Raw genomic sequence first — 15,685 nt, 5'->3', positions numbered from 1 at the left:
ACGAGGGGGGAAGGGAACGAGGGAACAGGGGGCGAGGGGACGAGGGGGAAGGGGGCGAGGGAGCGAGGGAACAAGGGGGAAGGGAGCGAGGGAACGAGGGGGCGAGGGAGCGAGGGAACGAGGGGGGAAGGGAGCGAGGGAACGAGGGGGGAAGGGAACAAGGGAAAAAGGGGACGAGGGAACGAGGAGGAATCTAGAGGAGGAGGGGAGGAAACAAGTAGAATAGGACGGCAAGGGGAGGGGGAAGAGAGAGAGAGAGAGAGAGAGGGGGGAGGAGAGAGAGAGAGGGGGGGGGCTCACTGGATGCAGCTCTAGCTGTGGGCCGGGGGCTGAGCTACCTAGCCCGGGCTGCTCCGCCGAAACATCCATGGGTGGCTGTGTGGGGAGCCACCACGACTCTTCGGGCAGCTTGAACGAGAACTCGGACGGTACCGGAGGTGAGTCGCGGGGCTTGTCGGCGACCAGCTCGGCTTTTTACTGGGGGGGGGGGGGGGGGTGAGAGAGAAGGGAGAGGAGGAGGGGGTTCGCTTCCTCTCTAGGCTCCCTGCATGTTGTCCTAGCTGCAGGAGGAGGAGGGGGAGGGGGGGTCGCTCGAGCCAGACGGAGCCGGAGACAGACACCGCAGCCCTGCCGGGCCTGCCCCCCCCCGACCCGACCAGTGACGCCTCGTCTGCTCGCCTCGTCTCCTCCGCAAAACTGGGGGGGGGACGTTTCCTGTGTGACGCCGCCGCCCTTTGTTCCTCGGTGTTTGCCTGTGAGCTAGCCCCCGTTAGCATGCTAGCGCCGTTCTGCACAACAGATATGGGTCAGGGGGCGGCGGTGGCGTGCAGGGGGGGGGGGGGTTGCTGGGGGGGGGGGGGTGATGACAGTCTGATTGGAAATGGGGTCTTGACTGTTTTGCATTAAAAGCAGGGGGATGCTGCTGGAGCCTATAGGCTGGGGGGGGGGGGGAAGGGGGGGGCGTCAAAAGTTAAAGGGCATGAAGCTACAGCTTCATGCAAAAGGAAGTGATGGTAAATGGACTGTATTCATATGGCGCTTTTCTAGTCATATAGACCACTCGGAGCGCTTCACAGGAACATTCACCCATTCACACACTTTCATACAGCGCTGCTGTTTACCACATGTTCCTGTCACATTCATACACTGTCGGAGGAGAGCGCAGTGTCTTGGCCAGGGACACAACGGCGCGTGTACTGGCGGAAGCCGGGATGGAACGACGAGCGACTCTGCATCCTGAGCCCCAGCCGGCGTGGGTCGTGGGTCTGTACGTTCAGCGAGCAGAGGTCAGAGGTCAGCGAGCAGCACGCCGCCCACGAACAGAGAAGCAGCGTGAGCACGAAGTGTGTCGTAGTTGTCGGCCAAGGACGCGGATTCACAAATAGTTTTCTGGGGATGCGAATAACTTGGCTGATAACGAAGCGTCCGCCTCAGTGTGACACTGGCAATAGAACCGAATTTGAACCGGGGTTTATGTTTGGAGGATGTGCACCTGAACTGTAAGGAGACTTTTGTACAGTTGTGGCGGGTTTTTTTGAAATCAGAAAGCTGAGATGCTTCACACGACTTTCCCCCGCGTCGTTTCCTGGTGTGTCTGATCTGAGGAAGGGTCCAGCAGCTCCTCCACACTTCTTCTTCTTCTTCTTCTTCTTCTCACAGACTTAGATGTCAACAATAACATGTTTCCCTGTGAAAGTGTGTCTCAAGAAAGAAGATGGTTGGAACAGTTGCAGCCGAGCAGCTGCTACTCGACACCTTCGCCTGATGCCAACGGCGGCGAGGCAACTAGACCGGAACGCGTGTGACCTTTTTTTTGTTCTGCTTTCCCCAAAGCAGGCGTCACAATCAGGTTTAACCTAGTTCATGCCTGATATTTTGTATACACTTATTGCACATACTAGCCCACGTCTATCCCCAAGAATCTCTGGGAACTGCTGTAAGACGGCCAACTGAATTCGGAGATAATGTGCAGAGACATGAGCTGGGAAGTAAAGTGTGTGCAGCCTCAGGATACTTGTAGTGTACATAACCTGGTTTCATTTGAGTTCGGCTGCTGCTGAAATCCATTCCTTATTTTATTTTATTTGTGTTAGATATGTATTTGAGCTAACCGCTGCAACACCCTCAGGCACCACTTAAGTCAAAATCCTGTCTTATTTGTGTCAACCGAGGACCTCGCGTGACCACTGTCCCTCAACTAAACACCACAGTCTGGTGGCTTCATGACACATTTTAAAAAGAGAATTCTGTTTTTTTCTTAACAGTGTGTAGCTCTTGTAGGCTGTGCAGGTGACACGATGTGACGTTGTTCACAAACAAATTGGGAAAACGTCCTGTTAGAGTCTTATTCACTTCAAACAGCCAGTTGGAGGTTGGTGAAATCAGACTGTGCCATGTGATCATCGGCTTACACGTGTACCAGGTGTAACTCAACACCTAGGTCCGTCATCGTCGTCTCTCCTCTCCTCTGTCTCCGTGTTGCGCAAACACACTTACATACACACACACACACACTCACACACACACACACACACACATACAAACACACGTACTGTACACACAACAGACGTACACACCGCTCTGTACCTGTTGTCCCCTCGGTGGTGATCCAGATGGTGTTGTTCATCAGCCATTCTGCTGCAGATGTTAAAAATTATAAGCCTCGTAACATATAGTTTAGTAACACAACACTTCTCGTGTGTGTGTGTGTGTGTGTGTGTGTGTGTGTGTGTGTGTGTGTGTGTGTGTGTGTGTGTGTGTGTGTGTGTGTGTGTGTGTGTGTGTGTGTGTGTGTGTGTGTGTGTGTGTGTGTGTGTGTGTGTGTGTGTGTGTGTGTGTGTGTGTGTGTGTGTGTGCGCGCGCATGTGTGTTCATTTCATTTGTTTCCATTTTTGTTATTTCCTAATCTTGGTTATCTTTCCTTCCCGCTCCTTTCTTTTCTCACCTCCTTTCATTCAACCCACCGTACCTCTCTCTGTCTTGTTCTATTTTGCCCTCCTGCTTTTGTCTTCTTCATCTACCCTCCCCTTCCTCATCTGCTTTTCTTTTCTCTCCATCTCTCCCCTCCGCCCTCCCAGTGGCGCTAGGGCGTAACCAGCCCCTGAAGAGAGAGCGGCCTAAATGGAAAAGTGACTACCCGATGACTGAAGGCCAGCTGCGCAGCAAGAGAGATGAGTTCTGGGATACTGCGCCAGCGTTCGAGGGCCGGAAGGAGATCTGGGATGCGCTGCGGGCCGCGGCCAGCGCCTTTGAGAGCAATGACCACCTGCTGGCTCAGGCCATCCTCGACGGGGCCAGCATCACACTGCCACACGGTAACACACATTTCCACAGTGGTCCATGCGCCAGATAGTGTTTGTTTTACCCTCCCTCAAATATCAGTCTCTCTGGACTTTGCGCTGGACATTGCAGTTGATGATTACCAAACGCAAAAAGAATTTAATTTCCCACTTCCCAAGATCCCGAGGGAAAGTAAACTCAGCTGTAGAGAATTTCTTTACACTGTTGCAGATTTTAGTTCTTGGGCTAATTTCAGGAGAACTATCTCCTTCCGTTGGCACTCTTCCTATATGTGTGATAGTGAGTGTGAGTTGTTACTTGTGAGTGGTTATTTGACTCTACATGTCAGCGCTGCGATGCGCTGGCGACCTGACCAGGGTGTAAACTGCCTCTTGCCCAATGTCAGCTGAGATTGGCTCCAGCTTCATGGTTTGTTAAAATAAATAATCATGCCTTAATGCATTGTATTGTTTCTATATACAGTTAGTATGTAGTATAGACAGTGTCTTACCTCAAAGTCAAAGAGTAATATGTGCATCAGATTTATTCAGAGAGTGAGTATGGACCTAATTAAGCCTGCAGTTAAAAAAGGATTTAAAGAACCCCTACGTGTATCTCAGTGACCACATTTTAATGTTTAGACTTCAGCCATTAGGAGGTACTGTATGCACCGGAGAAGGAATTGATAAATAATAAATGTACAGAGGCGTGTCCTGGGTATTCTGAAAGTAGGATCCAATGATGTAATCACTCAAAAGTAGAGAAAAGATAGTGGACTCTAATAAAAAAAACAACAATACTCGATCATTTACATAGACCAAATCAATAAAAGGCAGGGGCGTCCAACAGTTCAACCGTGTTCGTGAAAATGCATCACTCTCTTTATTCCTTATTCATATCCCCACAGAGTCACATTACCTCAACTGAGAAGAGGAAGGGTTGAAATGTTGTCCTTGTGAGTTTCACCAGACTCCTGAAGGTGTTTTTTTTTAAAGTATTAGTGAAAGTTAATGTCATAAGTGGAAATTACTGGTTTGGTCTGATATGAAATATGTTTGGGTCCATATAAGGATGCTACACCTGTTATCCCTTTGAAGTCAGTTAATGACGTGGTGGGAAGCAGTACGTTTGTTAAAGTATTTAACGTTTATGGTGAAAGAAATTCTGAGGAACTTTTTTTTTCTGTGAACTCTCCTGCAGGAAACCAGAGGCAGACATAATAGTTCTGTTAGTGGGTAGTATAGGTACACTAAATCTAAATGTCTTTAATGGTGCAAAACCTGAATGTGATTTGGGTGAAGCAGTTGTCAACAAATTGTGTGGGGTTTTTTTGTGTGGGGTTTTGACACGGGCAGTGTCTTGTCCTTCTCCGTCCCTCTCCGTTGTTTGGCCCGGTCAGATCCGATCATGCTGGGCTGCAGCTGTAGATTCCCCAGACCTGATGTCACCACCGCACTCAGCCGACACTCACAGTACAAAGAGCTATGGAGTAAACCCATCCCATACCTCTAGTGGTATGGGATGGGTTTGGCTGAAGATCTTATTTTTTGATTTCCTGTTGCCTCCTTTTTGTTTTCACCATTCATGCTTTGAGGAATTATTCTTTACTGACAATACACGACCATGGCCGGTTAACAGAGGGTTTGGCAGCTCACCGTTGCAAGCTGTACAAAACTCAAGTGTATTATATTGTGAATATTCAATAGAACATATTCTTCCTGTATAGATATTCTTTGTTTAAACGTCACTCTGATCTGTGCAGTTATTCTTAGCCCGATAGATGGATCAAACTGGGGGTGTCAAGTGTGACCGTGACAAATGTTTACATGGCTCACGGGTCAGGTAGGAGGTCCCCTCAGCATGATGTTGCTTAAGGCCCCAGGAAGTTAAGGACGGTCTCTGGTCATATGGGGACAAATCCCAGTGGGTCGTCAAAAAAATCCATAATGTTGTTAACTGGCGCAGTCTGTCTCTTTACCGGCCCTCTTGGTGCGCCTGGCATTCAGGATATGCATGAGAGTGTCTTTTGAGGAACATCTTTTGAGGAACATCTTTTTTTTTTTTGAGTAGACAGAGCTTATCTAGCTCGGTCGGCTGTACTATAATAATGCTGCTCAACTCGTGACAAGACTCTACAGCCTACTTTAGCCTTGCAGAGGGACGGACTGGGACAAAAAGAAACATCCCCGGACTCCCCCCCCCCCCCCAAATAGGCCTGACCACCACTAACTGACTGTGCAGATTGACACGTGCTTAGAATTGGCAAATTACGCTGTTTGTATTGATATGCGGTATGAAATGAGTTTGTGACCAGTTCTTGAGCAATTTAAACAGGCACGAGTGGGTGTGGATTTGGTCATTGGCTGGGTTAAATGACCAATCAGATTCATTTTACTGCAGTGTTGTTCAGGGTGCGATTTGTGAAAATAAACAAACAGAAGGGAAGATGACTATCATGCGTCACGGGGCAGCTTCGTACTCACCACCTTTGGGACATGAAACATCTGCGTTAGCAATGACGTTAAACGCCACAGCTCTTGATCTGGACTGCAAGCACGGTTCCTAATATGTCGGCGAGTGAGGTGTACACACTGCGCAGCACAACACGCGACTGAGAGAACACGTGCACGACAAAACAAAGCATGCGTGAATTAAAATCGCCCTTCCGAATACCCGCTGGGCCGTCGGGCGTACGGTCGGACGTCCAGATGGCCAGTCCGCCCCTGGCCTTGCACTGTTTTGAGCGAAAAGTCAGAAAGTCGCGGTGACAAGTGTTCACAGGTTGTCGTCATTGTTGGCACTGTGTAGCCATATTCTGTGAGTAAGTCCAGTTCCTTTATGTGTGGCCATGCAAAACGGCAAACAAAAAACAAAAAAATGATTTCAACAAAAATGTTTTCTTGCTTTTGTGATAAAAACTAGATTTGACTCGAGGTTGATCCCTCTTCTGAACTCTCCTTCTTTAGTAATGAAATCCCAAACACCGAAAGCATCATCACCACATTGCAGCCATTAGCATTCTGCAGCTGAAGGATAAACACTAAGGAGGAGTCTTACACAGACTCCAATGAGATAAACAGACACTGAGATTTTTTAAATCAAATTGTTTTGATACACTGTCAGTGAACCATGTTTATCATATATTGTATATTCATAAAAGCCTTTTGTTTGCTATGACAGCTTCCACACATTCAACCCTCTGTGTCTCGGCTGGTCTCTCACTGTTACATGAAAGGAATTTAATACATTTGCGATTCAAACTGGTCTTAAGGCAGATTGACACCACGGTGAGGTCAAAAGTTAGTGAATCTCAATCATCAGATTTACTTGGTGATATTTCAGTTATGTTCCTGACAACGGCAGAGAGCTTTAATGCCTAAGACAACATACTTGCCATGTTGCGTCACTGTGTTGGTATGTCCGCACATTATTTGATTGATGAAGCTGAAAGACATTTCCTAGATATTATAAAAGGATTGTTACACATGAAATATGTTGCCATGCGGTTGAAATTATGATTGTCTTTCACTTCACCGTCGTAATATACGGTTACTACACAGATGCGTTTTAGAGGCACAGTAAATGAAGCTACGTCTCTCTCTCTCACACAAACGAGCGTTAAGCACCAACGTTGTCACCTTGACCACAGCCGCCCTCAACATGATGTGGCCTCCTGCTCGCTCATCTCAGTCTCACTTACCACAAGATTCACTGTCACTCTCGAGCGGCCCCGTGTCTCCGTTGAAGTCATAACACAACGTGCGCTGCACAGTGACCTTTTTAAAGTGTTGCTCAAAAAACAGACCCTTTTTCGGATTTCTCTTAAATGGCAGCTGGTAATCCTGGCAATACAAAGACCAGTTACCACAATGAAATACCATGACCAAATCCCCCGGAGGACCCCTGCTCAAACCCCCCCCACCCTGTGAATACCATAGTATTACGTTTCTGTTTGTGGAATGATTTGACCTCTTCACTACAGCTTATTTCCCCCTCTCTCCACCAACTCTTTACTCTCTGTGTCTGAATCACTGTCGGTCAGCAGTTACACACAATGCCGTTTATCATAGCACTCCACATATTACACACACAACACTCCCTCCCTCTCCTGCTTTCCCCCCTACGATCTTCCCTCACAGTTTTTGTTTTCTGTCCAGTCCAACTCTCGGTTCTCCATTTCCTCCCACTACTGTGAAACGTGAACTGGTTCGTGGCTTTGTTAGGCGGAAAAATGATGTGAGCTTTTGACTTTCACTTTATGAATGCAATAATGAAATTGAGACCGAAAACTCAGGCAATAGCAATGCGCATTAAATATTATTTTACCCCCTAAAAAAAAACCTATATTGAATTCTAAGTTCCATATTTACAAAAAACATGCATAAAGAGTGTTCTTACATCTAGGTGAGTACATTTTGATTTGATCTGATCTTTATTTATCTCAATCTGATCAAAATATATCAATTACAAAATAGAAGAACAAAATATTTTCCATGACAAAAATCTCCAGTCAACATAAATCTTGTACGTACATTATTTGGGTTCTAGAAGGGACAGAAAGAAGCAGAAGCTTATCTTGTACATTACATCAACATACATCCACATTGTTTAAAAAACAAAAACAGTCTCTCAAAATTTAAATGTATCATCTTGCAAAATAAACAGTTTTTACTTACAATACATTTTAATATTGAGCTGCTCCATCTTATACTTGTCAATGACTATTTGTTAGTATCTATTTTTGAGAACTTTAATATTATTGCTAATTTTTGTTTCCTCATCAAGGTCGTTCCAAAGACAAACTCCGCAAACTGAGATGCACATGCTTTTGATAGTAGTTGGGACTGTAGGTTGTTTTAAAATTGAATTTCCCTCTTAAGTCATTCTGCTCTGTTCTGGAACATTTTTTGTGGGTTTCTTGGCAAATAATTGTTTATTGTTTATGGTCAAAACTGTGAATTTCTTTTTTTTTTTCATTTTAATATAATAAAAAAAAAGATTAAATTCAGGGGAATAAAATGTTGACACTTTTTTTCACCCTCTCTTCCAGGAGCTCTGACTGAATGTTACGATGAACTGGGGAATCGGTACCAGTTGCCGGTCTACTGTCTCTGCCCCCCCGTCAACATGATCGAAGAGCGCTCGGATGAGCCCGACGGTTCAGACCCAGACTCTGCGGCCGCAGACCCGTCCACGGGCAGCGCCAGTGACCCCGGCTCAGGAGGGGAGTGCCAGCTGCGGCTGCGGCTTTCGACGGGTCGCGACCTCCGGCTGGCGGTGCGCTCCACGGACACTGTGGGCATGATGAAGCGACGTCTACAGAGTCACGAGGGCGTGCCGGCCGCAACCCAGCGTTGGTTTTTCTCAGGTCGGCCACTGACGGACAGACTTCGCTTGGACCAACTCAACATCTCCAGGGACTACGTAGTGCAGGTCATCCTCAGTCAGCCGCCACCGCCAGAGCCAGTAACTCCAGCAGGACATGTACAAGAGGCCTGTGGGCCAGAGGCAGTGGAAGGAGTGGCTGCTCTGCCACAAGAGCCCACAGCAGTGGAGAATTAATTCCACCCAACCTGGCAACCTAGAGGTGGGCATACAGGCTGGCAGTATCAAAGGAGAAGGAAAACAAGGGAGGAAAGAAAGTTGACTTGTGTCTTTTGGTTTGCACTCTTCTCTTGCCTTCTCTTCTTCTCCTTCTCCTTCTCCTTCTCCTCCTTCATCCTCTTCTTCTCCTTCCTCTTCTCTGTTTGGTCAGAGGTTGGCTGTCTATCAGGGCAAAAGGACTCTTGTATTGAGAAAAAGACTCTTCCTTTTGGTTTTACATATTGAAATGTTGACCTTTTTGGAGTCTTTTTAACTGTTCCTATGGAAACCAAACAACAAAACAGAGAACGTTGTCAGATGGCTTAAAGGGTTTTCTTAGCAATGCTGATGTCAAATTGTTGCTGTGTTTTCAGTTTAAATTCGAGTGCTGGATTCAGCGGAATTCTGTTTATGTGTCTACATGGTTCTGCACACATCTTCATTACAGACACTTTTGACCTACACACTTCAGAGAGAAAGGAATAAAGATACTTTAACAATCAGTTATTCAGGTAAATACTCAGTTGGTTATACGTGAATCAAGTCAAGAGCATGTCATCTCCTTGGGGATTGAGTCAGTATGCTAACAGTTGTAAAGAAAAGTATTCTATTGTTATTTCTAGTTAGCAAACAGATGTTTCCTCCCTCCTCTGACATGAGGTCGGAACTGGATGTTTTTACCGAGCTGCCGCTGGATTAGAGACTTTATTTCCCTCTGCTTTACAGAACAATCAGTGTAATCATGTATTAAACATTATGTAGTCAGCCCATGTGTGTGCGGAGTGCGAAAGAGTGTGTGTGTGTGTGTGTGTGTGTGTGTGTGTGTGTGTGTGTGTGTGTGTGTGTGTGTGTGTGTGTGTGTGTGTGTGTGTGTGTGTGTGTGTGTGTGTGTGTGTGTGTGTGTGTGTGTGTGTGTGTGTGTGTCTTTGTGTGTGTGTGTGTGTGTGTCTTTGTGTGAGTGTGTGTGGATGTTCACATATGGCCAAGACACAACCACACTTAGTCACGTGGCAACAGGATGGACATCAGAAACACGGTTACATATTTTGATTAAAAATAGACTGTTTTTAATTAAAATTGATCATTGTTTCTACTCCTCGATCTCCGACTGCTCTTTGTGCTCATGCTTTGAAATGGAGCCAGTTTATGGCTAATGATCACTGTAAAAAAGACTCAAACTATGCAGTTTCTCCTCTTATTGAAACACGAAACCCCTATTAAAATGATATAAATAATTTTTTTCCTCTCTAAAGACTGAATATGTATGTGGCTAACATTTGCCGAACTCTTACTTTCCAAAGCTCCTGCCTTTTTCCCCCACACCTCGACTTTATCCTTGACTAATCTGTCCATCTGAGCAGACGAGCCAAACTCATATCAACAACCCAGCAACTTTCAACGTACCTGTAATGTAATTACTGAAATTTAAATTGTAATCCCCTTGCACTAGTCTTTAGTGTCACAGTACTGTATCATGTTACTAAGTAAAGCTTCACTGTGCAACTGGACGCTTCATCGCTACCAATCTCCTCCTACTTCTTTAAAACTCTGGCTTTGATCTATTGGCCAACATCAAATATATACAGATAAATGTATCTGAAATGAGTTGATATTGGTCATGAATTTAAGCAGAGCTGATTCAGAGTTCGAGCCCCACTGATTTCCTCTCCTGTCTTTATTTCAACTTCCCTCTCGTACGTCTGCTCTGCCCAGGCGGACGCAACATGGAAGATTTCTTTAAAGAAAACACCATGATGCAAACAGGCCTCCTAAAGAGAAGCAGCCGCTGTGCGCATTGGAATGAGGAAGGAATTCCGGCATGTCTGCCCGCTAACAAGCTTCCTATCCATCACATAAATAAATGTGACGGGTCATGTTGTACATTGGAGTGGCAGAATATGATCAGTGGGGCATCTCCAGTCCTCTTAATTGCCCTGCACTAATTTTGTAAGGTGTCGTTTTCTGTTGAGTTTCTAACCTGGGACAAATGTACGGTAGGAAGGAGTGGCTGCAAAGAAAAAATTAAACACCACTTCCATTTTGAGAAACACCAGCAAGCTAATGAGTCATCACAAAGGTGAGGATGTTTGAAAACCATAAAGCACCAACCTTTAGCGGTAGTCATCTATTACCCGTTCTCGCAAATCAAAAAAAGAATTCATAACTACAATAAAGTGACGTGACAGATGGACCCACAGGTGTAGTTGTGTGTTTGTATGAGCGCAGAATGCTGGAAACTCCTCCATAAATCATATATTACTCTACAGGTAAATTCCCAAATGTGAAAATTACACGTTTCTTTTTTTTTTTGACAGAACATTGTGTAAATCAAGGAGCCCTCCATGCGTTTCTCATTTCTTTTATATCCAGGCCACTTCTTTTTTTTTTCCTGCGTCAATGGAAGTGTCATCATTGACACTTTAGCTTTCTTGTTCTTCTTCCTGAAAACCCACATTACCATTTTTCCAGTGTACCTGTTGAGTTTCCAGTGACACGCCACCACACTCACATGCTGTCATATGCAAACACTTTCCCAGTTCCTTTTTCTTCCCCACAGGTTTTTGTCCTGACAGGTTACACAATCACGCATCGCTATGTCACCGAGGCAGAAAAGACCGACGTGAACTTGACTCTTGGCCTCAACATCATCCTCATGACTGAGGTGATCAAGCTGAACAAAGGGTGATTGAGAATCAGATGAAACATCCGTTTTGTGGTTAATTCAAATTCCTCAAATTGTCCTTTGGCGTTTCCACCTGATGGACACACACACACACACACAAAAGACAGTTCCTCTTGGGGGTTTTCTAGTGACACACACATATACATGTATATAAAGCCACAGCATGCTGAGTTCAAACTGAGACAAGCTGAACACAGTCGGCACAGCCCCCTCACTTCTCAGATCTGCGTTCATCTTTTGGATCAAGTCCACTTCACAAGGTAAGACCTATTGAGCTCATACTCATTCTCTGTTAGACCTCCTGATGTTTTATTGTTTTTTTTTTACAGAAGCCTCAGACTATTGTTAAGTTAGAATTTCATTTGGAAAGATAATGAAACATTGTTGGTGTAAAAAAACAACATTTGCAATAGTCCGAGTGATGAATACAAGAAGGGGCTTAAACAAAACCATATTCAGAGAAAATGTCTTGATTCAATATGGCAAAATTTCGTTAAACCGTCATCAGAACTACACTTAGGAGATGCTGGTATATGCTTTACCTTAGTTGCTCTCAGTCTGGCGATTTGGAACCCCCAGAAGTGGACCTATGGCCACACGAGATGCTTAATAGGAAAAGGGAGGCAGACATCTCTAATTTTTGAATTATTGGATAATTTTTGTTAAAGACATATACAAACATATCAAGGGACCATAACAGGTCCAAAACAGATGAGCTCCAATACCTTGGTATATTGGTTGGAGGCTTAATACTTTCACTGCAATTAAATTCGGAAAAAATATTGTTCTTTCTACCCAACTACATTTCTCTTAGGAATTGAGTCCGATTAAGACGTCACTTCTATCATAAGAATGTGAACTTTTTAGACCAATTCATGTTGTTTAAGAATAGAATTTAATTCATATTGAAGGGTCTCACCCATATGGGATATTAAATAAGCAGATTTAAAGACAAACCCCAGATTAAGCCCGTCTGTAAAACCCCTGTACTGTACTTATTCTTCCAGATGAGTGCACTGCTCCTCGTCGTCCTGTATTCTGCCCTGTGCTGTGCCTACTCTCACGGACAGCAAGAAAACATAGAGATTCTAATGGATAATGGTTGGTGGCCTCCTCCTTTCTCCACTGATTATTCTTCTTCCTTGAATTTTTTGATTCAAGCCCTGACTGTGTGTGTGTGTGTGTGTTTGTGTGTTGTTGTTTTTTCCCCCCAGTTCTTGTCCTGAGGGTGCCTCATGGTCGGGGCGGCAGGGAATACGTTTCTCTGACATGTGGGGAGGCTTATCAAAATCAGCCTGTGTTTTGGAAGAAAAATGGTAATGAAAATGTTCCTACCTCTACTACCACAAGTACTTCTATTAGTTCCTGTGCCCATATTAAGTACGATTTGACATGATGAGATAAGATGAGATAAGAAAAAAAGGGAAATGATACCATACTAATAAATCTTTAAAAACGCTTTATCAGTCAGATGAGAAATGTTCTGTGTTTGTATGATGTTTTGAATCATGCTACAGATACTACTTTACTACTACTACAAATACTACCACTACCACTAGTACTTCTATAATACTTAGTACAATACGATACGAATAAATCTTAAAAAAAACAAAAACGTTTGTATTAGTTAGATGTGAAATGTTCTGTTTTTATGACATTTTCAGTCATACTACAGATACTGCTGTACTGTACTAACTACTACTTGTCTCAGGCGTAGGGCTTAACCCAGCTCTGCAGGGCAACCAGGTCAGGGTTCTGGTGGAGGAGATGAATGGAGGAAATTACACTTGTCACCTCGGTGCTGACGGAGAATACCTCAACCACACGTTGATCCTGGTCCAGCTGGACCCAGACAACAGGACTGTCATACTGGAACAAAAATCCCCCAAGGAAGGTAAGATAAGACCGATGGAGAGAGTCGGGCAGCGGCGGAGTACATCGAAAAATGGTCCTAGAAAAAGGTGTATCACCGGAAGGGACGCAGTGAACGCCCGAGATAAGGAATGGATTGAAAAGAAGATAGGGTGGAGAAAAATAGACGGCGGTAGAGGGCTGTGGCCCAGAGGCAGTCAACACTCAACAGCGATAAGATGAACAGTGGGGCACATGTTAAGTGAAGCTGGATAAGAGGTGGACCAGATGTAGGGCGACGGCAGGACGATGATTGAATGAGGAAGGGGTTTAAAAGGCGTGAGGCGACAGCGTGATTGCAAGAAAGGCACTAAAGGGAAGGAGAGATGGAGAGATAGTAAAGAATGTAATACGGCACAATGTTGATGTGATTTCTCGCTTCATACGCCTGTTGTTGGTGGCAGTGGTTCTCACAAAGACTCCAAACCTGCTGCTTCTGTTCCCCAAAGAGGATTTAGTTTCTCTTCTGTTCTGCTTTTAGTAAAGAAATCAACCCACAAAAAAAGGGTGTTTTTTGCCACCCCGCAACCGACAATCTTCTCCTCAGTTGTCAAAGCTTCTTCCCAGCAATTGTGCACATGTCCAGAGAATAATCTTGCGATGGCTTATGGATGTGCAAATCAAAAGAAACTGCTCTGAAAGACAAAGGAGAGACACAAATTATTTACAAGAACGTCAAGCGCAAAGACAAGGAGGTACTCAGAGTTCTAACGCGGTTTCTGTTCCCCCAGGTCACATCCACTGTTCAGCACCTAACTATAAAGGTGCCTTCCACTGCACCTGGAAAAGGACAGAGTCCAGACCCAACGCCGCCGTGCTCCTGGTGAAGGCACAACGGTGAGGACGACAGAAAAAAATCAATCTCTCACAGTCATTTGAATTCAGGAGTAGATCGGGTACTTGATTAACCCAAGGGAGCCCAAGGATCATCCTGTGACATGTTTTATTGTACCAACCACATTGCCTTCAATCCAGTCATTTGGAAAACCTCTCATGTGAGCTGGATGCTGACGGGTCAGGGGTTCGCTGTGACGATGGCAGCTGCCCATACAAAGAGGAACAACACCCCATCTCCCTCATCGTGTACGTACACAGCTTCTCCCGCCTGGAGGCCTACGAAAAGGTCTTCTTCATGAGAGATATTGGTAAGTCCTGCTGGAATATGCTGCAGCGACTTGTGAACCTGTCTGTGATGCAAATGCGTTGCCTACTTAGAATACGTGGCGGTATTTTCATCTCTCCTCCACTATTCCCTTCGGTCTCGCCTTGCCCATGAGGTTGCAACAACAACAATCAACTCCCCCTCCACTTTTTAACACTCATTCCTCTCCCCCGCTCACCCCATTCAGTGAGACCAGAAAAAGTCTCGGACCTGCGCAGCAGTGAAGGGAATGTGTTCAGCTGGAGCTACCCTGACTCTTGGGAGATCCCCTGCTCCTACTTTGGCCTGCAGTTCCAGGTCAAGGTGGTCAATAATGGGCAGTCCTGCGACTCTGAAGAGCACATAAAGGTGATCAATATGTAGATGATGCAGATCAGAGTCAAGTTACTCTTAGGCCACACTTTAGCTTTAACCTCGTCTTTGTCTTTGAAACACCCCCCTCCTCTCATCTGCAGCAAAGCATCACCGATGTCACTAAATATGAAGTCAGTGTCAAAACCAAGAGGTACGTCTTCTGTGTGCGAGCACAGGACAAGCACACAAACGGGCCGTGGAGCCACTGGAGCCATTGCATGTAAGTATAATACTTGGATCAAGAAATGTTTTGACTGGGTTGTTAGGAGCTCAATTATTTGAGGATTTATTATGTATCCAAACAATTCTGCTCTGATTATTTCACTCCATCCTGTCTGCAGAGTGAACAAACAACATGTGAAATGCTAGTTCCCCCCCCACTGGACTGCAGCCATGACAAAGGAAGCAACTGAGGATGGAAGAAAAACACTTTACTTAGTTCTTTTTCTTTATATTTAAAAAAAAAATGTGAGCGCAAACAACAAAAACAGGTTCTGTACTTTTGGATTGATGTATACTGTACCTGTATAGTATTTATTTATAATTTATTCTCACTGTGGAACTACTATTACATTCAAACAATTATTTGTAATAGAATTCATTTATGCCTTTATTTTTAACATTTCATAATAAATTGATGAACATCATTTAAAGGACTTGCACTTTTTTATTTCAAACAGTGGAGGTTGATTGTAATGAAAATGTTCATTTAG

General features: G+C 44.8%; 2 protein-coding genes across 2 annotated transcripts; both read left to right on the top strand.

Annotated features, from left to right (window-relative positions):
- The first annotated feature begins 292 nt into the window (after positions 1-292).
- ubtd2 (ubiquitin domain containing 2) lies at positions 293-9,955 on the top strand. The gene is made up of 3 exons (XM_035626492.2): positions 293-437; positions 3,078-3,314; positions 8,330-9,955. Exons 1-3 carry the CDS (start codon positions 368-370, stop codon positions 8,839-8,841), a joined length of 819 nt encoding a protein of 272 aa, XP_035482385.1. The 5' UTR covers positions 293-367; the 3' UTR covers positions 8,842-9,955.
- Positions 9,956-11,650: 1,695 nt separating this feature from the next.
- il12bb (interleukin 12B, b) lies at positions 11,651-15,619 on the top strand. Its single transcript, XM_035627299.2, has 9 exons — positions 11,651-11,805; positions 12,553-12,646; positions 12,760-12,861; positions 13,257-13,439; positions 14,188-14,293; positions 14,432-14,601; positions 14,806-14,966; positions 15,074-15,192; positions 15,314-15,619. Exons 2-9 carry the CDS (start codon positions 12,553-12,555, stop codon positions 15,339-15,341), a joined length of 963 nt encoding a protein of 320 aa, XP_035483192.1. The 5' UTR covers positions 11,651-11,805; the 3' UTR covers positions 15,342-15,619.
- Positions 15,620-15,685: the final 66 nt, after the last annotated feature.

The sequence above is a fragment of the Scophthalmus maximus genome, chromosome 2 (genome assembly GCF_022379125.1).
Source record: "Scophthalmus maximus strain ysfricsl-2021 chromosome 2, ASM2237912v1, whole genome shotgun sequence".
In the NCBI taxonomy this organism is placed as follows: Eukaryota; Metazoa; Chordata; class Actinopteri; order Pleuronectiformes; family Scophthalmidae; genus Scophthalmus; species Scophthalmus maximus.
Note: the sequence above shows the minus strand (reverse complement) of the source record. Positions and strands in the feature narration are given on the sequence as shown.